Here is a 20,961-nt window from a genome sequence, read left to right on the forward strand (position 1 = left end):
GCTTTTACTTTGAATCCAACCTCAGGATGCAAGTGTCTTACCAGGGATGTGTTCGCCCCCATAAGTTATGTTGACATCATAGTCTCCTGGAACGTAAGGAATATATTCTGCACTGCAGCTGCCATCCTTGTTATCTTTACAACTTATTTTGGATTCTGAGGGTCCTTCAACAGTTATTCCAAGGCCGCCAATTCCAGCCCCTCTGCAAGCATTTAAGAAAGGGGGAGGGGGAACAGTTAACATGTTTCTATTACAGCATTTTAAAGTCAAGAGCCCACTTTGCTTTGCATGACTGCAACTAATTGTTCCCTGCTGCATTCTCTCAGAATGACAGTAGCCTACTAGACAGTTGAGAAGAATAAGAACCTGTAATGCAGGTAGGTCTACATGTTGATTGATTAATGGTTTCTTCAGTTTAAAGTCCAATTTAGCCTGGGGAATTCTGAAGTCATTGGTGAGGACATTACTTGGCAGGCGTGTGAATCACACAAAGACAGTCTGGGGAAAGTCATCAAGAATCAAAGCAGCGAGTTGAAGGTGTGTGGGCGGGTTTGTAAGGAAGATGACAATGTTTAAGCCTGTGGTAATGTCAAGATCTCTAAGTTGCTTCTTACTATTTGTACCTAGCTCATGGCATGTCCCTGTCAATCAGCTACTTTGGGAGGAGAGGCAAGGGCACCCGCAATTCTACTTCATGCATCTACAGTCAGATCTTCCAACTTTATTTCACAAATGCGCAACTTACTCTGCCCACATTAACGTATCAGAATACAGTCCATCATACTTACCGAGTGACAACAGTGAATGGGTTTGGTTTATTTGTGAAGGCTTCTTGTAGCCCAGCTCCTTGGGCCACCACCCGAGAAGGATGGCATCCTTCTGTAACATCAACCCTGAAAGGGCTGTTTGGTACAGGAACATCATCATAGGTAACTTCAACAGTGTGAGGACCTGCAAGCAGAAGATGAACGTTTACTGGGGAAGTCTCTGAAGCATTGCAAAAGTTACATCACAGGTGTTTGACAATTAGTCTCCACCTTATTTGAATTAACTATTTTCAGAATGCAAGAGAGTTTACTCTAGATCGGCATCCCAAACTCGGCCCTCTAGATGTTTTGAGACTACAGTTCCCATCATCCCTGACCACTGGTTGTGTTACCTAGGGATGATGGGAGTTGTAGTCCCAAAACAGCTAGAAGGCCGAGTTTGGGGGTGCCTGCTCTAGAACATGTAGTGCCTTCCCCTTGTTGTTCAACTACAACTTCCATGAGCACCAGCCAGCAGGACCGTAGCTAGGGGTTGGTGAGGTGGGCCCCCACCAGGGGTGCAGGCAATGGGGGTGTGTGTGAAAAATTGGCTAAAAATATGTCCATAAGTATAAATATTGATTATTGCCTCATAAGAAATGGTTTCAAATTTATGGTGAATTAAATGGGTGGAAGGTGGTGGGTTGTTGGAGAGGCAGAAAGAAGCGCTAATTTGTCCATGGCTAGGGGGCACAATATGGGTGGTTCTGCCAGGGGCGCAAGATCACCTAGCTATGGCTCTGCCAGCTAGCATTGCCTATGGTCAGGGAAGATGGGAGTTTTAGTCTAGCAGCATCTGGAGGTCATCAAGTTGGCTACCCTTGTCCTGGAGCAAGCCTGCCCTTCGACGTGTGTTAAAATATAGAATGGTGCCGCTTAGTACAATCTATTTCCTCCCTTATTCTTCCCAAAGTCAGTAGCAACTAGCAGACTTTACCTCTTTCATAGGGCGTGAACTCTACAGCATATGTCCCATCGGCATTGTCTTTGATGAGGCAGTCTGTGGAAGCTCCAGAAGGATTTGCAATCTGAGCTTTGATATGGTCTCCGCCAGTCTTGGTCAAGGGTCTAGCATCTACGGTGAAATCGGTGGTTGCTTCACGGAAAACATCTATGAAATAAAGGTGGGAAACAGCTTTGTTTTGGGCAGAACCATGTCCAAGAATTCCATGCTTCTGCATGGAAATAGGTTCAGCCACTCAGACAGCAATGGTACTCAAGAGACCCATATGATATCGAGCAAGAATGATCCCAACCAAGCAGTTTCCCGCAAACCTGCTCACCTAAGCCATATTTTGCCAGGGTGCTTTCCTACAGTCTCATGAGTCACTATCAACCCACAGAAATGAGGAAGTGAGCCATGTGATTTGGTAGCGGGAAGGGTGCTTTCCTGGAAAGCACTGTGAACTGCCAGGGGCACATCTAAGCATGTACTGGGATATGCAGGTTAAGAGTCATGCGAGTGACAACAAAAGTACAGTGGTACCTCTGGTTACGAACTTAGTTCGTTCCGGAGGTCCGTTCTTAACCTGAGGTACCAATTTAGCTAATGGCGACTCCTGCTGCCACCGTGCCGCCACCGCGCAATTTCTGTTCTCATCCTGGGGCAAAGTTCTTAACCCGAGGTACTACTTCCGGGTTAGCAGACTCTGCACCCCGATGTGTTTATAACCCGAGGTACCACTGTATAGTGTGTGCATGCACACAAAAGCTTATACCAAGAACAAACTTCGTTGGTCTCTAAGGTGCCACTGGACAATTTTTTTATACAGATCAAGGAAAGTAGTAGTACCACTCTAGTCTGCCTTAGACAGATCACACTTGGAATTTTGTGTGCAATTCTGGGCACCACAATTTAAGAAGGATGTTGACAAGCTGGAGCATGTGCAGAGGAGGGCAACCAAGATGATCAAGGGTATGGAAACTAAGACTTATGAGGAGCGCTTGAAGGAGCGGAGTATGTTTAGAGGAGATATGATAGCCATCTTCAAATATCTTAAGGGCCGTCACATGGAGGAGGGAGCATGCTTGTTTTCTCCTGCTCTGGAGGGTAGGAATCAAATCAATGGCTTCAAGTTACAAGAAAGGAGATTCCGACTAAACATTCAGAAAAACTTTCTTACAGTAAGAGCTGTTCAGCAGTGGAACAGTCTCCCATGAGAGGTGGTGGACTCTCTGTCCTTGGAGGTTTTTAAACAGAGGTTGGAGGGTCATCTGTCATGGATGTTCTAACTGAGATTTCTGCGTTGCAGGGGGTTGGACTAGATGACTCTTGGGTACCTTCCAACTAGATTCTACAAGTGCTACAAACCTAAAGAGAAACTAAGGAAGGCATACCTTTTCCTTCAATTCCTGGCCCAAACACTTTGACTTGACTTGTGTCCACAGCCGGATCAACTTTGACCCGTGCAGGGAAGTTTGGCACTGGTTCTCCGCCGTACTTCATCTTGAGTGTGTACATCCCGGCAGAAAGGGGGACGTATGTAACTGCGTAGGTTCCATCCTTGTTATCCTGAACCTCGACATCTGCCTTGGAGCCAGAATCAGACACAGCTTCCATATCCAGAGTCCCAGGCCCAGCTTCTGAGCAGTCTACGTGTAGCAAGCCCGCTTCCCCCACTTTGCCACGTTCAAGCCCAGGGCCTGTGGCGACTACTTTAGAAGCGTCAAATGGCATTTCAACATCTGCTCTGAAAGGTGAGCCAGGAATATGGACATCTTCAAAGAGGATGTTCACAAGGTATTCGCCAGGTTTCGTAGGCAGGTAAGAGACTGAGCAAGTGCCATCCCCATTATCGGAACATTCTATCTTGGCTTCGCATGGGCCTTCGACTGTCAACCCCAGACCACCAGTTCCAGCTCCTTTGGTGTCTATTGTGAATTCAGCAGGCTTTCCAACAAGGCCTCCTTGAAGACCTGGACCATAGGCTCTCACCTGGGAAGGACAGGAAAGTGCTGAATTAAGTATTTAACTAGGAAGGGATCGGAGCCAGTTCTAGAGTTCTCTTATGTTAGTGGTCTGCAGTCACTAAATAAATGTATAAGAACCAAACAGTATTTCTACTGCTCAAAGGTACTGTTATCATCACTATCACAAGTTATCGTTATCACAAGTCAGCAAGATTTCAAGCTCAACATTTTTTTCTTCGATTTTGAAAACGTAGCGACATTGCACAACAGTTGGCCTAATTAGCATATTGCCGCCAACTTGATTCTCATTAATCTAATCTGTTTTGAAAGCAAGAGAGTTGACCCAATCAGCACAAAGGAAAACAAGAGCTAAAACGGTCCCATGTGATTTATCATTAACTTCTTCAGAAATTGCCAACATTTCTTCAACAGGAACTACGAAAGAAATAGGCCTTTTAATCCTGCCAGCTATTACAAGGCTCAACATGCATTAAAATAACGTAGAGGCTTAGATCGTTACCAAAATGCCTGACATTAATGCGTAATCACAGATGATCCAAAATAATTCTGAGTAAATTGTAATGTCTTATATCAACTCATTGTACAATCTAACAAATTTACCAATTTGTAATATATGAGAACGCCAAGAGAGAAAACAATTAAGATCCATGGCTGTTACTATACCTCTTTTGGAACATTTCTAAGTCCATAATGAATTTGAGGGAAATTGAATGGTGGGGGATAAATATCAATAGACTATTTGAATGAGTAATGAATGGGGCAATTTGATTTGAAGGAGGATCTGCTAGGAAACTGGGTCAAATTAACTGAAGAGGAAGTGCTCTGGGGTGATCTGAGAGGGTGCAAATTAAATAATTTGGGTGGTTAATAAGTTTAAGTTTCTGTGAAATTTGAATTCAAACTCATGTAAGGTTAGCAAATGCACATCTATGTCTGTGGGCCCATGCCCCAAATTTGCGTCTAAGGGCTTCTGCTAAAAGATAACACTTGTCACACTTTTCAACAGTGTAATGCACATACATCACAACTTGCCAAGCAATGGAAGCATCCAAATCTCACCCACCCATGTAGCAAGGGTTAGCAACAGCTTACCTTGGAAGGATCTGGTGGCAGAGTGGCTTCCACAGCGTAAGGGCTTCCTGGGACTGGATTCCCATCATAATTTACATCAACTAGATAAAGGCCCTCCTCCCGTGGGATATACTTTGCAGTGCTGCACTCTTTGCCTACTACAGGCTCCACAAGACATGGCACGGCTTGCTTGCTGGGGCTGAAGATGTTCACATCAAGTTTGCCCTGTCCACCAGCGCCTTTTGAATCAATTAGAAATTCTTGATCCTTCCCTACTTCGACTCCTTCAGAAAGGAAAGGAGACTCAGTTGTGACATGTTCTCTTTCTCTACACTGACCATAGGTCATATTCAGAACAAAATTCATACCGGCTATCAATACAACGACATAGGGAGACTGTACATTCCAAAATATGTAGAGTTACTATTTCATTTTACAAGCCAACCCCAGAGTTAATGCTCAAACTCAGTAGAACGGAGAATTGCCCCTGCAGCTCACTGGAACACATTCATTTTGAAACACATTCAGGATTTTGCTCTGTGCCAATATTGCCATGAAAGGTGTGATTTTTTGGGGGGGAGGGAATCAACAGAGAGCAACAGGTGTTTAAAACAGTCACATAACACAACATACAGGTTGAGAACTTTTTTTAAAGATACTCATTTTTTATATAGGCCATTTTCACATTGCCTCACCATAAAGTCTAGAATGGAGAAGGTAGTTTAACGTTTGGTTAACTGAAGGTCCAGTGCTCACTGATGCAAAACTCTTCATTGTAGCTCAATGTATTTCATAGTAGAACACTCCCTTCAGGAGCCTGCAGGTCTTTCAAGTTCTTAAAATTCAAACGCACCTTCTTTAAAAGCCAATCAACTCAAGTAATGGCTTGGAAAAGTGGTAGAGCAGGCATAGGCAAACTCTGCCCTCCAGATGTTTTGGGACTACAACTCCCATCATCCCTAGCTAGCAGGACCAGTGGTCAGGGATGATGGGAGTTGTCGTCCCAAAACATCTGGCGGGCAGAGTTTGCCTATGTCTGTAGTAGAGCAAAACGTATCATCTCCACATCTATGTTCCAGGAAGTCATCAAATGGGATCTGGAATGCTACTTGATCGCCAACCTAAAGTTCTGCATGACCCTCAGTGTATCCATTTTAAAAAATAAAGCATGCTTTGGATCCAATCCATGAGCAGCCCTCTGTTCATGGAATGCTGTTTCCTATTGTCCTGCCTCTCCACTTTACTCCTGGAACCCCAATTCCAAGGAAACACTGCAGGATGTAGCATAGGGAGACTGCAGATGGGGAGTCTGGGAACTACCTTCCAAACAATTCTCAGTGTATCCAACCAACTTTTTAGCAAGAGCAAACATCATACAGGAAGGTTTGGTGAAGGGTTTAGAACCAGAAGGATTCCTGCTTCCCCATGGTTAATGGGCAGAACTCAGGAAATCTTCAACGCCTTCCTTTTTCCCACCTTACCCCACATTTTGGGTATTGAACGGGACTTATCCAAGGAAAGTCCTAGGTCAATGCTGACCTTTAAGCTCGCAACTTCTTTTATTTCCAATACAGGCAGAACTCTCGCTTCAAGTACTTGCCTTAAATGGGCTGCTCTTTCCAAAGCAGAGAACGGCCAAATTTCAGTTTAACAGCGAGAACATATACATACACCCTTCTCCACCCAAAATTCTCAGGTTTGAACAAACTCAGAAGTTCTACACAACACACAAAACAGTGATATCTGTCAATTCAGGTGTCTACTGGCATCTTGACCTCCAGTCCAGATAAGTTTATTCTGTACATGAGTTTTTTTAAAAAAAGCTCACGTTACTTAAGTTACTTACTGTTTTCCAGGCCATTAACTTTAATTTTGCTTAGGTCAAGTGGAGCAGCAACGCCTACAGTGAAAGGACTCCTGGGGATGGGATCACCACCATAGCTCACTTGAACATTCATGCTACCCTAGAGAGATTGGACAGATTGGAAAACGTCATTTCTGATTTCAATATTTGCTACAAGCCAGAAACTACAGCAGCGGAGTCTGACATGCAACTGCACCCTAATACTTCATCATGCATATCTCCAGACACCAAGAAGCAAAAGCTTATCCCAAACCTCCAGAGTTCTGCTTAAAATTGTTCAGCAGTATATACAAGCAAAGTTGTAGAGGCAAGTAAATAACTGGTAGGAGAAATCCCAATTGGTAGCGGAAGCAAGTTTTGTGCAGATGCAGCCTTGGCATGAAGCTTTTAGAAGTTCTGCATTTAAAGGCTAAAATACTACTATGTTTTTACTAGGATACCAAGATGCTCCGCCCTGTTATAGATGAAAGACTGTGCCCAGTCATGCCCTATAAGGACCCGTATTTTGCTAGCTTCACTCTTAAGCCTACTGTGTTTCCAACTAATCTATTTTCTACAAATTTCAGCAAAATACAAGTTTTTGAACCAAGGATACTGTAAATCAGTTAACTACAGTTAATCTGCAAGGGCTTAATACAAGCACAAGGCAAAACATCAGAAATAACACGACGACTACTCTGCAGGTTAAGGTTTGCTGTTTTACCCTTCTTATAGATGTGTAAAAATACTGTTGGGGTCCTCTGCAGTTTTATTTTATTTCTATACCACCCTATAAGGACACAGGTGGCGCTGTGGTCTAAACCACTGAGCCTAGGGCTTGCCAATCGGAAGATCGGCAGTTTGAATCCCCACAACGGGGTGAGCTGCCATTGTTCGGTCCCAGCTCCTGCCAACCTAGCCATTCGAAAGCACATCAAAGTGCAAGTAGATAACTAGGTACCGTTCCAGCGGGAAGGTAAATGGTGTTTCCGTGCGCTGCTCTGGTTTTGCCAGAAGAGGCTGTGTCATGCTGGCCACACAACCTGGAAAAACTGTCTGCGGACAAACATCTGCTCCCTCGGCCAGTAAAGCGAAATGAGCGCTGCAACCCCAGAGTCGTTTGCAACTGGACTTAACTGTCAGGGATCCTTTGCCTTTTTATACTGCCCTATACCTGAAGGTCTCAGGGCGGTTCACATTAAAAATCACTTACATAAAATAAAAACAAAAACCAGATCCCACCCCCCACGCCACCCCCGGGGAAAAGAGCCAGCATATTAAAAAGGGTATAGGATGTCAGGTCAGGCAAAGGCCTGGTTGAAGAGGAATGTTTTTGCCTGGTGCCTAAAGATGTATAGTGAAGGTGCCTGGCGAACTTCCCTGGGGAGAGCATTCCACAGACAAGAAGCCACTGCAGAGAAGGCCCATTCTTGTGTTGCCACCCTCCTGACCTCTACATGGATGTCTACACTGTGTATAATGTGGATATGTATACTCCCAAGTCCGTAACTATCAAATTTATAATCTACAAATAAGAGATACAGGAAGGGCAAAAAAACCCAAAAACCCACTAATGAAAATGTAAGAAATCTTCAGTTGATAAAACCTTTGTGTATGGCAAAGGGTGGTTTTATATGTCAACTCCAATAGTTTAAACCTAACAGACCAAGCCCATTCAAATCCCAACATTATGTATCTAAGGTATTTCCAACATCAAAACAGGCCACCCATACATTGGCTGCAACCTGCTTTCCCAGTATCCCATTCGTCCGTTACAGTCTGAGCTGCACCTATTAACACCACAAGACAGACGGCCAGCTTCACTTTTGATTCTGTAAAACAGCTAAATTAGGTGCCAAGAAACGAAGCATTTGCTGCCTAGAAACTGCCATGCATTCATCTGCAATGTTCCCATATGGGCACAAGATTAACGCATCCAGAATCTTCAGTCTCCCTTTGTTCATTTGCTGTAGAACACTAATAAATTTGAAGGAACAGAGCTGGCTATACAGAAGAGACTTTGAAATTCAGATTTTTCAGTTAAGCTAGTTGGGCACGGGCCAGCAAAGCATAGCATGTTAACTCCCTGTGACTAAGGTGCATATAATGCGGCAGTTCTGGAAATTAATCCCTTGGATAAGGCATTTGGGAATGGAAGTTACATTTTCACAGGGCCCGGAGCAGTTTAATGTTTGATAAGTAGTATTTGTCACTGCTATGTTTACAGACTGACAGAGCAAAAGAGCAGACTGCAATGTTTGCTTACTCCACCCCTTATTCACTTTAACCAGCTCACTCTCCCCTTCCCCCTCCAGAACCTCTATCAACGTTTGCTTCAAAAATGCAATGTACATATGGTGCAGTGTTCAAATAAGGCAGTATTTCTCAACAGTGCCACCACCTACTATAATTTTCAACCTCTGACAGAATGCTGGCAGAATGCCAGCATTCAGTTTCCTGAGTTTATCTCCGCTTCCTTTATCTAAGCTGGGAGCCCATGGGCCAAATATTCTACACTGTACCCAGAAAGCGGGTCGCATTTTTGAATGCTCTCCATGCAGAAGAGGTTCCCTGCACAAAATAATTCAGCATCATCTGTGAGTTAGGCCCAGTGTAGTCTTCTCCTAAATGTGCTGGTTTATGACACACAACATGGATAACTTTAAAGGACGATGAGGCTATTCTTGGCCACTAGCCGCAATGGCTAGGTACTGCCTACACTGTCAAAGTCATCATGCTTCTGAATACCAGTTGCTAGAAATCTGAATTGTGGAAAGTGCTGTTGTACTCAAGTCCCATTTGCAGCCACTGTGAGAACAGGATGTTGGACGAAATGGGCCTTTGGCCTGAACCAGCAGGGATGTTCTTGGGACATGCAGTGAACTTTTTATGCAAAGAAGCATTTACAAACAAGGCTCTATGCAAATGGGTAGAAACCACAATTCTACAATTCTGTAAGGATTCAAGCGTAAAATGGCTTAGCTGTCATCCGTGTGTATCTTGAATTTGGTAAGCATAGGAAAAAAATAGTCCTTTCTGAGGTGTAAGCAAGCCAGGAACAGTTAACTGGCCTCCAAAGAACACATTCAACAAGCGTCAGCCATATTTTGAAGACAGTCCCTCAAATGCACCCCACCACTTGCAAGCTTGCTGCAAGTTGCTGGAGCATAGTACACAGCACCACTGTTTTCCGAAGTCATAAACTCCAGTTCTATTTACACCAGCCAGTGTCACGAGCGGCATGCCAAAGAGAAAGCTGGCATTGACGTCTCTGCTACCAAGATCCAACTAAAACAAAAGCCTACAGAACCCAGCTACTCCAAATTATGGACACCTAAAAGTTGCACAAAATACCCAAAGGATCATCTCGGCATGAAAATGAACATGGCTTAGATGAAAGACCATCTGTATCAATGGACCAATACAGATGCCTGGCAGTGCAGAAACCAGTGCCTGCTCTGCTAAGAATTACAAGAAGAGTCATATAAGGATGTTAAAGATCCAATCCAGAATGACCTGTAGGGTTTTTCAGTTTTGTTTTACTGCTTGCCTGAAGGAGATGTATAAGGATCAACAGAAACACCACTTGCCAGAAGCACACAGCAGTCACTATACTTAAACTACTAGGGGCAAAAATGAAAGTTGCAGCTGGTAACATAATTTTGAACATAAAATGATAGTTCAGCCAAACCATCCCTGGGAGAGGAGATCACGGTCTCCGCCTCTGGTCCTGCTGCTATCATGCTGCCTGGGGCTAAGCCATGAGACAGAAGAGATCACATTAATACCCCTTATAGGAAATCCTACCTGCTGTACTGGAGTGTATCTTACGGTGTGTGAATAATCATAGTTGTCAATTATGTCCAAATCTTTGACAGCATCTCCTGCCATCGGTCCACTGAACTGAACATCCAGAGGGGCTTTTCCAGCACCTTTTGTGAATACGGTGAAATGTGTTGGCTTCCCATTTTCCACACCTAAGTGGGAGAAAAAGTAGAATTTATCATCACCCCTTAAAGGCATATTCAGAAAGAAGGTGTGCCATGCTTTCTTTTTCTTTTAACAGAATGAAGACGCCAGGCTAATACCAAACTGAACTCTTCATGATTAAGGTTTTTTTTTGTATCAATGGACTGATCTCTCCTAAATCCAGAATTGTACAGGTGAGATCCAACAGTGTTCTAGTGCATTTCCCCTTCCTTCTCCTTCCCACTGCAGTCCCCTAAGGCTATAATAATAATAATAATAATAATAATAATAATTTATTATTTATACCCCGCCCATCTGGCTGGGCCTCCCCAGCCACTCTGGGCGGCTTCCATAAAAACCAGAAATACAGTAAAATGTCACACGTTAAAAACTTCCCTGAACAGGGCTGCCTTAAGATGTCTCCTGAATGTCAGGTAGTTGTTTATCGCTTTGACATCTGCTGGAAGGGCGTTCCACAGGGCGGGCGCCACTACCGAGAAGGCCCTCTGCCTGGTTCCCTGTAGCTTTGCTTCTCGCAGTGAGGGAACCGCCAGAAGGCCCTCGGCGCTGGACCTCAGCGTCCGGGCAGACTGATGGGGGTGGAGACGCTCCTTCAGGTATACTGGACCGAGGCCGTTTAGGGCTTTAAAGGTCAGCACCAACACTTTGAATTGTGCTCGGAAACGTACTGGGAGCCAATGCAGGTCTTTCAAGACCGGTGTTATATGGTCTCGGCGGCCGCTCCCAGTCACCAGTCTAGCTGCCGCATTCTGGATTAGTTGTAGTTTCCGCGTCACCTTCAAAGGTAGCCCCACGTAGAGCGCATTGCAGTAGTCCAAGCGGGAGATAACCAGAGCATGCACCACTCTGGCGAGACAGTCCGCAGGCAGATAGGGTCTCAGCCTACGTACCAGATGGAGTTGGTAAACAGCTGCCCTGGACACAGATTTGACCTGTGCCTCCATGGACAGCTGTGAGTCCAAAATGACTCCCAGGCTGCGCACCTGGTCCTTCAGGGGCACAGTTACCCCATTCAGGACCAGGGAATCCTCCACACCTGCCCGCCTCCTGTCCCCCAAAAACAGTACTTCTGTCTTGTCAGGATTCAACCTCAATCTGTTAGCCGCCATCCATCCTCCAACCGCCTCCAGACACTCACACAGGACCTTCACCGCCTTCACTGGTTCTGATTTAAAAGAGAGGTAGAGCTGGGTGTCATCCGCATACTGATGAACACCCAGCCCAAACCTCCTGATGATCTCTCCCAGCGGCTTCATATAGATGTTAAAAAGCATGGGGGAGAGGACAGAACCCTGAGGCACCCCACAAGTGAGGGCCCAAGGGTCTGAACACTCATCCCCCACCACCACTTTCTGAACACGGCCCAGGAGGAAGGAGCGGAACCACTGTATAACAGTGCCCCCAGCTCCCAGCCCCTCAAGACGGTCCAGAAGGATGCTATGGTCGATGGTATCAAACGCCGCTGAGAGATCCAGCAGAACTAGGAAACAGCTCTCACCTTTGTCCCTAGCCCGCCGGAGATCATCAACCAGTGCGACCAAGGCAGTTTCAGTCCCATGATGAGGCCTGAATCCCGACTGGAAGGGATCCAAATGGTCCGCTTCTTCCAGGCGTGCCTGGAGTTGTTCAGCAACCACTCGCTCAATCACCTTGCCCAGGAATGGAAGATTTGAGACTGGGCGATAGTTGGCCATCGTGGCCGCATCTAAAGATGGTTTTTTAAGAAGCGGTTTAATAACCGCCTCTTTCAGCGGGTCTGGGAAGGCTCCCTCACGGAGGGAAGCATTCACCACCCCACGAAGCCCATCGCCCAGTCCTTCCCGGCTAGCTTTTATAAGCCAGGATGGGCAAGGATCCAGGAGACAGGTGGTTGGTTTCACTCGTCCAAGCAGCCTGTCCACATCCTCGGAGGTAACAGGTTGAAATTGATCCCACTCAACTTGACTAGACAGAACTCTAGCACTCTCCCGCCCCGGCCCTGCTCCCACGGTGGAGTCTACTTCTTCCCGAATCTGGGCGATTTTATCTGCAAAAAACTTTGCAAAATCATTGCAGGAGAACATGTGGCCCATACTGGGCCCCGATGTTGCAGGTGGTTCCGCTAAATTGTGAACCACCTGAAAAAGTCTCCTGCTGCTGTTTTCTGCAGATGCAATAGAGGCGGTGAAGAAATTCTTCTTCGCCGTCGCTATCGCCACTTGGTAGGCTCGACGTTGAGCTCTAACCTGTGTCCGGTCAGATTCGGAATGAGTTATCCGCCACCGGCGCTCTAGCCGTCTCAACGATTGTTTCATTGCCCTCAGATCCGTGGAAAACCACGGGGCTGTCCGGGCTCCATGCAATCGGAGAGGGCGCTTCGGAGCCAAACAGTCAATAGCCCTGGTTAACTCCACATTCCAGCGGGCCACCAGGGAATCGGCTGAAAGGCCATCAACATGGGATAAAGCATCCCCTACCACTCTCTGGAAACCATTTGGATCCATTAAGTGGCGGGGGCGGACCATCCGAATTGGTCCCACCTCCCTGCAGAGGGGATGGGTCGCAGAGAAGTCCAGTTGCACCAGGAAGTGATCTGACCATGGCACTTCTTTCATTTCGCTTTTACTTAGTGTCAGATCACCAACATCCATAGAGGTAAACACCAGGTCCAAGGCATGTCCACGGCTATGGGTTGGGCCAGACTTATTCAGGGACAGCCCCATGGAGGCCATGCTTTCCACGAAGTCCCGAGCGGCCCCTTGTAAGGTCGTGTCGGCATGGATGTTAAAATCCCCTAGGACGACCAGGCTGGGTGTCTCCAGGAGAACATCCGCCACGACCTGAAGCAGCTCGGGCAGGGAATCCTTGGTGCAGCGGGGAGGTCGGTACACCAAAAGGAATCCTGTACTGCCCCTATTGCCCAACTTCCAGAACATGCACTCAGAAAACTGGGTCTTCCCAATAGGACGCCTGGTGCAAACTAATGACTTCCTAAAAATCACTGCAACCCCCCCTCCCCGCCCACGTGACCTGGGTTGCTGTGCGTAAGAGAAACCTGGTGGACAAGCAGTGGCAAGGACAGGCCCATCTGCTTCATCCAACCAAGTCTCTGTTACACATGCCAGGTCAAATCCTCCATCCATGATCAAGTCATGGATGGCAGTGGTCTTACGAATCATTGACCTGGCATTGCACAGCAGCACCTTCAGGTCACGTGGGTATCCCTTGCTGATTCTAGTATCCATCCGGACAGGACCAGACCCGGAGGCAGGGATAGTCCTCAGACAACGACTAAACCTGCCTCCTCTGTAATGACATGGTCTGGTCTTAGCGTAACTCCTCCTCCTACCCGTGATCACTGAGATCGGTTGTCCCAGTGCATCCCCCCCTGTGGAACATGCCCCAGCCATTTTGTGGGCTGGGGCCCACTCCCCGGCAGCCCTGAACCCTCCCCCTAAAACAAAATAACACCTTAAACAAACAAACAAAACCAATAAAACAATACAAACAAAAAAAAAATATGTAAAAATTACAAAAACATCAAAATAAAAAAAATAATAATTCCCCAAGCCCAACCAAACATCCATCCCACCCCCACCCCCCACATACAAAAAATCCAAAGAAAATTTTTAAAAACATTTTAAAAACACTCTGTGCCTCTCCGGCAGTAACAACTGTCCTAGTGAGGCCTGTCAGGCCCCGCCCCGGGCCAGGTGGTAAGTGGCAGGGAGGAGCAGGGCCCTCAGGCACTCACTCAGGGGACTCCTCCTGGGCAGCAGGCAGCAAGCAGCACGCAGTCCTTGTGAGGCTTCAGGCCCCGCCCCAGGCCAGATGGTAAGTGGCAAAAGCAGGGCCCACAAGCACTCACTCAGGGAGTCTTCCTGGGCAGCAGGCCGCAAGCAGCACGCAGTCCTTATGAGGCCCCAGGCCCCGCCCCAAGCCAGATGGTAAGTGGCAAAAGCAGGGCCCACAAGCACTCACTCAGGGAGTCTTCCTGGACAGCAGGCAGCAAGCAGCACGCAGTCCTTATGAGGCTAAAGCACACATTTTGGATTTGGACACATGCAGGGAGCTGCGAAGGAGGAGAGGGAAAGGAATTCCCTTCTGCTTAAGTGGGAGTCCATTGCACAAGGAGTATGCGCAATCTGGGTATTGCTCTGTTTTAATATGAAAACAAAAGAAACAAGCAAACAGCTATCATGACAGCCCCCCAAATTCCACACTCACCAAGTTAAGGTGAACTCTCACCTGTTTTACTTAGTCCAGGCCCTTCAGCCTTCACCTTGCTTGCATCATGTGATGGTTCCACTTTCACTCTGAAAGGGCTTGTAGGGATTTCCTTCAAGACAAAAAAAAAGAAGCTTTGTTGCAATGTAAGTCTTCTTTTCAAGTAAGAAAATACAAAAGTACTAGCTCACGAGACACCCGGGGCATCTTTCCAAAATGTATATCTTCAAACATACACCAGACTATGTAGCTATTGATTTCCTTTTATTTACAAAGAATACCAAAATAAAATCAACTTTTTGTGGCAGAGACCACCTTAAGTAATCAACTCTGTGTGTGTACTCCGGAAACCCCAATATTAATCTAATCTTCTGCTCCAGAAGGTCAAAAGGCAAATGCTGTTCCCGCACATATCATGGAACATTTCAAGTGGTCATTCAAGCAAATGTCACAGTGCCATACAGAGAGGAAGTGATGCTTTGCATGGTACCTTTTCTGCCATTGGTTTAATGAGCATTCCTATTTCTTGGTGTGTGCCTTTTAGAAGTGCCCTAAATTTTTATTTAACTGATGCTAAATCAGTTCCGAGTACAATCAGTCCTTGGCCACAGAGCAAGAGAACATCAAATTTTTTATCCGTTTTTGTATTATCTGTGTATTAAACAAGTTTCATTTCTAAAGAGCAAACACTGAAATTCATTTTGCTCTTCAAATATTAGTGACAACTGCAAGGGAGTCAGAAACAACTGCAGAACATGAAATCAAGAGTCCATTAAGTGGTTTTTATCTGCTGCAACCATCTCTATATATTATCAGATACATTTTTATAATTGCTGTTCTTTGTCATAAACCACCCTGAGGACCTTCAGGTGTGAACCCTTGTGAGACGTGAAACAGAGCTTAAAAATAAATCAGTCATACGATAATGTCATACCTACAGAAGCTTCAGCTAACCAGAGAGCAATATAAAATGGCCTTTCAACTCCCCCCTCCACCATCTTAACTACATACCTCTCCAGCAAACAGCACTTTGACAGTGTAGCGCCCAGCTGCAGGGGGTGTGTATTTAACTGTGAATGTATCATTAGCATTATGTATGATGCCAAAGTCTATGTCCTGCTCTTCTTCACTCAATACGTGAGCATCACATTTAATGCCCACACTGACATCACCTAGGAAGAAAACAAAAGTATCAATCTGTTAGTAAAATGACTTCACAATTGCTCCCTCGTATCAGTAGTTGTGGCTTGACGCCCAGTATGGAGAACCCTACGCCCTCCAGATGTTGTTGAACTACCAACTACCCCTGACCATTGGTCATGTTTGCTAAAGCTGATAAGATGTTGCTAAAATGCAACTCCTGAGAGCCCAAGGCTCTCTACTCCTGCTTAACACATCTACACAGATGTAACAGCTTTGTCAGCCACTTCCATTAGCACATTTCTTTCTAGAACAGTTCCACTGGAACAGCAGCAAATAGAGCTTAGGTTAACGGTGTTAGTGATTCTGGTTTTACCTTCTCCTGCCTCTGTGCAGTCTACTGTGAAGTGAGTAGGTTCATTGGCTTTCAGACCAGTTCTCTCCACCCCGGGTCCAATAACTTTCACCTTCTGGGGATGACTGCCTTGCCCAATCTGGACCTAGGGGGGAACATTTCATCAAATTAAAGGAGGAGCCACTTTGATTACAACATTTGTATGCCACTCCATAAAAGGGAAGGCTTACATTAAGTATTCGACAATGTGGAGACAAAATAAAATCATGAACAGGGAACTAAATACAAAATAACAAAACCTGAGGCAAAGTTAAAAATGGATTTAAGAACTGAGAGGACCAGAAAACATGAGTATTTTTGAATCTGCTTTATTTTATGGTCATAACTTTTCCTAATCTCATTTACATCTTTAATGGTGCATTATTTATTATTATTATTATTATTATTATTATTATTATTATTATTATTATTATTATTATTATTATTATTATTTCTATTTATATACCACCCTTTATCAAAAGATCCTAGGAGGGTGCACAACATTAACAACACATTTTACAGAGCATAATTATAAAAACTTAATAAAAAGCATAATGACAAACAGCATAATAATAAAATAGTCAAAACAGTTTTCCCCACCCAAGCTTTAACAGGCCATAGATTGTTTAATGGCCAAAGGCCTCAGTAAAGGGGAATATTTTTGCGTGGCACATAAAGATGTGCAACAGTGGCACAAAGCGACTGAACTTTTGGTTACAGCAGCAGTGGAGAACACCCAAATCAGACCCACCAGGCTTCTCCATTTGTCCTACAAGACCATTTTGGCCTAAACCACACAGACCTGCCCTACAGCCTCGTATGATGTCAAGGGTGCTCGGGGAATAGGGCTGAAACAGAATTTTCAGGCACTGCTCAGCAGCAGCAGCAAAACTCTGTTGGGTCTTGCAAGCACGTTTTTCTTTTAAAGAAAGTGGTCACCTGGTATCAGTTGACTGACGGGCGGGTGGCACCACCCACTTGTCAAACATGGCCTGCAAGCAGGTGAGGGAGATAAAGATCCAGCCTGCCAGATGGATACAGTTTTTCACCTCTGGGCTTAGTGTAATACTACCATCTAAACGCCAATTAACATAAGCAAGGGTTTGTGCATAATACATGGTAAGACATGCTACAACTGGAGGATAAAGAGCTGCAGCTATTTAGCTGCATTTAAAACTTACCCTGTAAGGACTATTGGGCACATTAGCTCCTCCCCAAGTAAGAGCAAGTGTGTGCTTGATTGGTTTTGTTGGATTGTAAGAGCAGGCATAGATACCATCCGGCTTGCTTTTCATTTGGATGTCAATGGGATTCCCTTCTGCATCCTGTTAAAAAAAAAGGAAGAATGTAGATCCTCTTAAGAGGGGCGACATACAGACCGACATGGTCTTGGAATCCTATCACTGCTGGTTTTACCACAAATGATGGCGAGTCAAGAGTCTTTAGTGCGAACTTACTGGTCAGCATTTAAGACTTGCAGAACATCTTCCAATACCTTGTAGCACCATATGTTCTAACAATACATAGAATGTATAAACCTTTTGCAGGCAAGAACACAACAGAAGTATAGAGGACGAAGAAGTGTTTTGTTTACCTTCTCATCTACAGTATTGGTAAGTGATGGTAGCCCTTCCTGCTTTCTCTTCACTGCCACCATGTAAAGAGCCATAATACTTGCTCCACTTTAATCCTATAGGCTATAGCTAGATTTCACAGAGCAGGCAGATTGTAATATCAGCCACTCCCACTTAGGACCAAATTCACACTAACAAGTGTTGCTAGAACCACATACCAGCAACCACCTGGGTAACATGGACAAGCTGACATGACCAATAGTGCAATTCTTTCCTATCAAGGAATAAACCTGACCCTGTATCTTATAAGGACTTGGGCTCAGGGCATACTCACACTCGCCAATATGGCAAGTGCCAGGACTAGGCTAATGGCCCATCAAGTCTAGCATCCTGTGATGCCTGTGGCCATATGGCATCTTAAGTATTTCCAGCCTGGAACTCTGGACCTTACCTGTGCATAGATCCTCAGAGGGGCACTCCCAGCTTCCTTTGTGTCAACTGTAAACTCTGCAGGGTTGTTCACAATGCAGCCAGTCCGCTCCAGCCCTGGACCGTAAGCTTTTACCTAAGAAAGATCAGCAGAAACATAAGAGAATATGTCAACATACCTTTACAGGTTGTTAATAGCTCAGACTACAATGCCCGAAGTTTGTTTGAGTGAGATACCTGGATATACCTTGCATGTCACAGCTAAAATAAATAGTTTTCCACTTGATGTTCTTGGGAACATCTCACAATGCAAAGCATACATGCACTAGTGCCTAAATTTACAACAGTCCTCAATGGAAGGAGTTTCTCCTGTAATGAACTTCTAACCTGGGACAGACTCATATCTGGTGTTGCCGTGAGTTTCCTTTAAATTGGGGCTAAATCCTGACCCAGAATACCATCTAGCACAGTTTATACAGAAGGCTGACAGATTAACAGCTTTTTTGAAAGAGAGAGGCAGCTCCTCAGATACTTGCCTTGTCAGAGTTGAAGCCTGGAGAAGCAGGCTGGATGAACGCCATGTAGGGGCTGTCTTTGATATCTTCGTCATCGCACATGATGTGAACGGCATATTCGCCAGGCTCTTTGGGCCAGTATTTCACATCGCACGAGCCATCGTTCTGATCATCACATTCAATTTTGGCTTGAGATGGGCCTTCAATGGCAAAACCTAAAAGAAGCAAACATGTTAGCAGTGCTGTTAAGAGGTGCCATGCTTTAGGACTCAAAGACCTTGGGTTGCCTGTTCAAAACCATTTTTTAAATCCACAGCATTAAAGCCTGTTAAGGAGGTTTTGTTTGAGGTAACCCTTATGTGAACTGAAACCATCTATTGCAAAGCAAACCAGAAAACTCACTGCAGTTACTGTGCTTCAGGGGCTGTGTGCTGAATTTCTCATTACTTATGTCAGAAGCCAGTTTAGTGTTGTGGTTAGAGGGCTGGACTGGGTGGCCTTGGGGCTAGTCACAGTCTCTCAGCCTCACAGGGTTGTTGTGAAGTTAGAGTGGGGTGAAAGTGGGACAAAGTAGACTAATGTGTGCCAACTTGAGCTTCTAGGAGGAAAAAATGGCTTATAAATGTACTAATTAATTTTAAAAGTCTTTCCCCTTGGTGTTATAGCACTGGGGCCTGCTAAAAGGCAGGGTCAATAATGAAGTTACCAGAGACATCGTAACCGTCACAAAATCATGAGAAGCAAAGGCATCAGCCAACATTTACTGCCTGTCATGCTAAAACTGGGTGGAGGACAGTGTCATCATTGTTCTTGTCAGAAGTGTTATACAAACCAATTTCTTTTAAATCCAATTGGATGTGATTCCACACCCACTGCAATGTGATGTTGAGAGACTTTCTCCATGTGAAGTTAGCTAGGCATCACATAAATGCAATAACCATATAGCAAAGCAGGGCAAGCCAGGCAAGTTCTTACCTAAGGATCCAACTTCTGGGCCAATGGATTCTACCACAAAGTCGGCAGATTTACCAACAACGCCTTCATGAAGGCCGGGCCCCCAGGCTCTTACTTTCTGAGGACCAGGTTCAGGGCCTACTTGAACTTCAAATGGGCTATGACAAACACCAGAAAGCAGGATTAGGAGCAATTAATATCAGATACTAAAGATGGGATCAAGTAGAGCTACAGAGATGTAGCTAACTAGAAACATTGTCCTCATGCATTTTTGTAAGCGCCTCCTGGGTTGGATCCAGACTTCAAAAAATCTCTTCCTTTCTTTTCCATTTCTGCCACTAGAATCAGATCAGGTAGATTGGGTAGGGAGAGGAAGGATATGATGCACCTGGGACTCTAGGAAAAGCTTGGGACTGAAAGCAGCAATGGTCACCACTATCCTTCCCTACACTGTCAACGATTCCAGTTATAGCCTGAATCCAGAACAAGGCAGAACTTATTGGGCAATCACCTCTGTCCAGCTAAAAGACCGGGAGCTACAGATAGATGAAGTGGGAGCCTAACCTCTACGTGGTGCATCACTTGGAAAACAGACAGGGATCAATGAAAGTTAAAATACGGCAGATATTCCAAAGGTTGCCTACATTAAAATTCCACTCTTTAAATAAAATCTGAATAATCTTGGTGCTACCAAATAGTAATCTGATACCTAGAAATACAGATGAAAGCTTGTGCCACAATAGTTTGTTGGCCTTTAAGGTGCCACAGGATTTGGTTTAATGCAGCAGACACAAGTCCACCGCTTCAGAAATTGAAATATACAATTTGTCCAAACAGGGTAGTACCCTTGTACTAGACACTAAAAGGTAAAGGTACCTGTCAGAGCTGCTTCAAGATCCTAGCTCACAGAGGATCACGCTAGCCAGCGGTCATTAAGTAAAAGTCTTTATTGAATTACAGTTTCCATTCTCACGCTGCTGTCTGCAACTCTACGTCTACTAGCTAGATCGGCGAGGCTCCGTCTGAGTCTCCGCCCCGTGCGCACCAACTTAATATCCTAGCCTTGCTCCACCTTTTCCTCCTGACTGTCCTCCTCTGGGTCCCTCTA

The 20,961-nt window shown here is 45.1% G+C and overlaps 1 protein-coding gene across 5 annotated transcripts in view; it reads right to left on the reverse strand.

The window, feature by feature from the left end:
- FLNB (filamin B) overlaps positions 1–20,961 on the reverse strand; it is a 96,198-nt gene that overhangs the window by 29,167 nt on the left and 46,070 nt on the right. For all 5 annotated transcript variants that reach the window (XM_081183913.1, XM_081183912.1, XM_081183915.1 and 2 more), the window contains exons 11-24: positions 19,875–20,011; positions 18,921–19,114; positions 18,407–18,520; positions 17,563–17,706; positions 16,364–16,487; positions 15,859–16,019; positions 14,869–14,959; positions 10,459–10,628; positions 6,655–6,772; positions 4,830–5,092; positions 3,144–3,741; positions 1,744–1,917; positions 789–951; positions 42–202 (exon numbers count right to left, since the gene is read on the reverse strand). In XM_081183913.1, coding sequence (XP_081040039.1) covers positions 42–202; positions 789–951; positions 1,744–1,917; positions 3,144–3,741; positions 4,830–5,092; positions 6,655–6,772; positions 10,459–10,628; positions 14,869–14,959; positions 15,859–16,019; positions 16,364–16,487; positions 17,563–17,706; positions 18,407–18,520; positions 18,921–19,114; positions 19,875–20,011 — 2,612 coding nt within the window. The remainder of the gene's footprint in view (positions 1–41; positions 203–788; positions 952–1,743; positions 1,918–3,143; positions 3,742–4,829; positions 5,093–6,654; positions 6,773–10,458; positions 10,629–14,868; positions 14,960–15,858; positions 16,020–16,363; positions 16,488–17,562; positions 17,707–18,406; positions 18,521–18,920; positions 19,115–19,874; positions 20,012–20,961) is intronic.

Source organism: Podarcis bocagei, assembly GCF_964188305.1.
Source record: "Podarcis bocagei genome assembly, chromosome: 2".
NCBI classification, from domain to species: domain Eukaryota; kingdom Metazoa; phylum Chordata; class Lepidosauria; order Squamata; family Lacertidae; genus Podarcis; species Podarcis bocagei.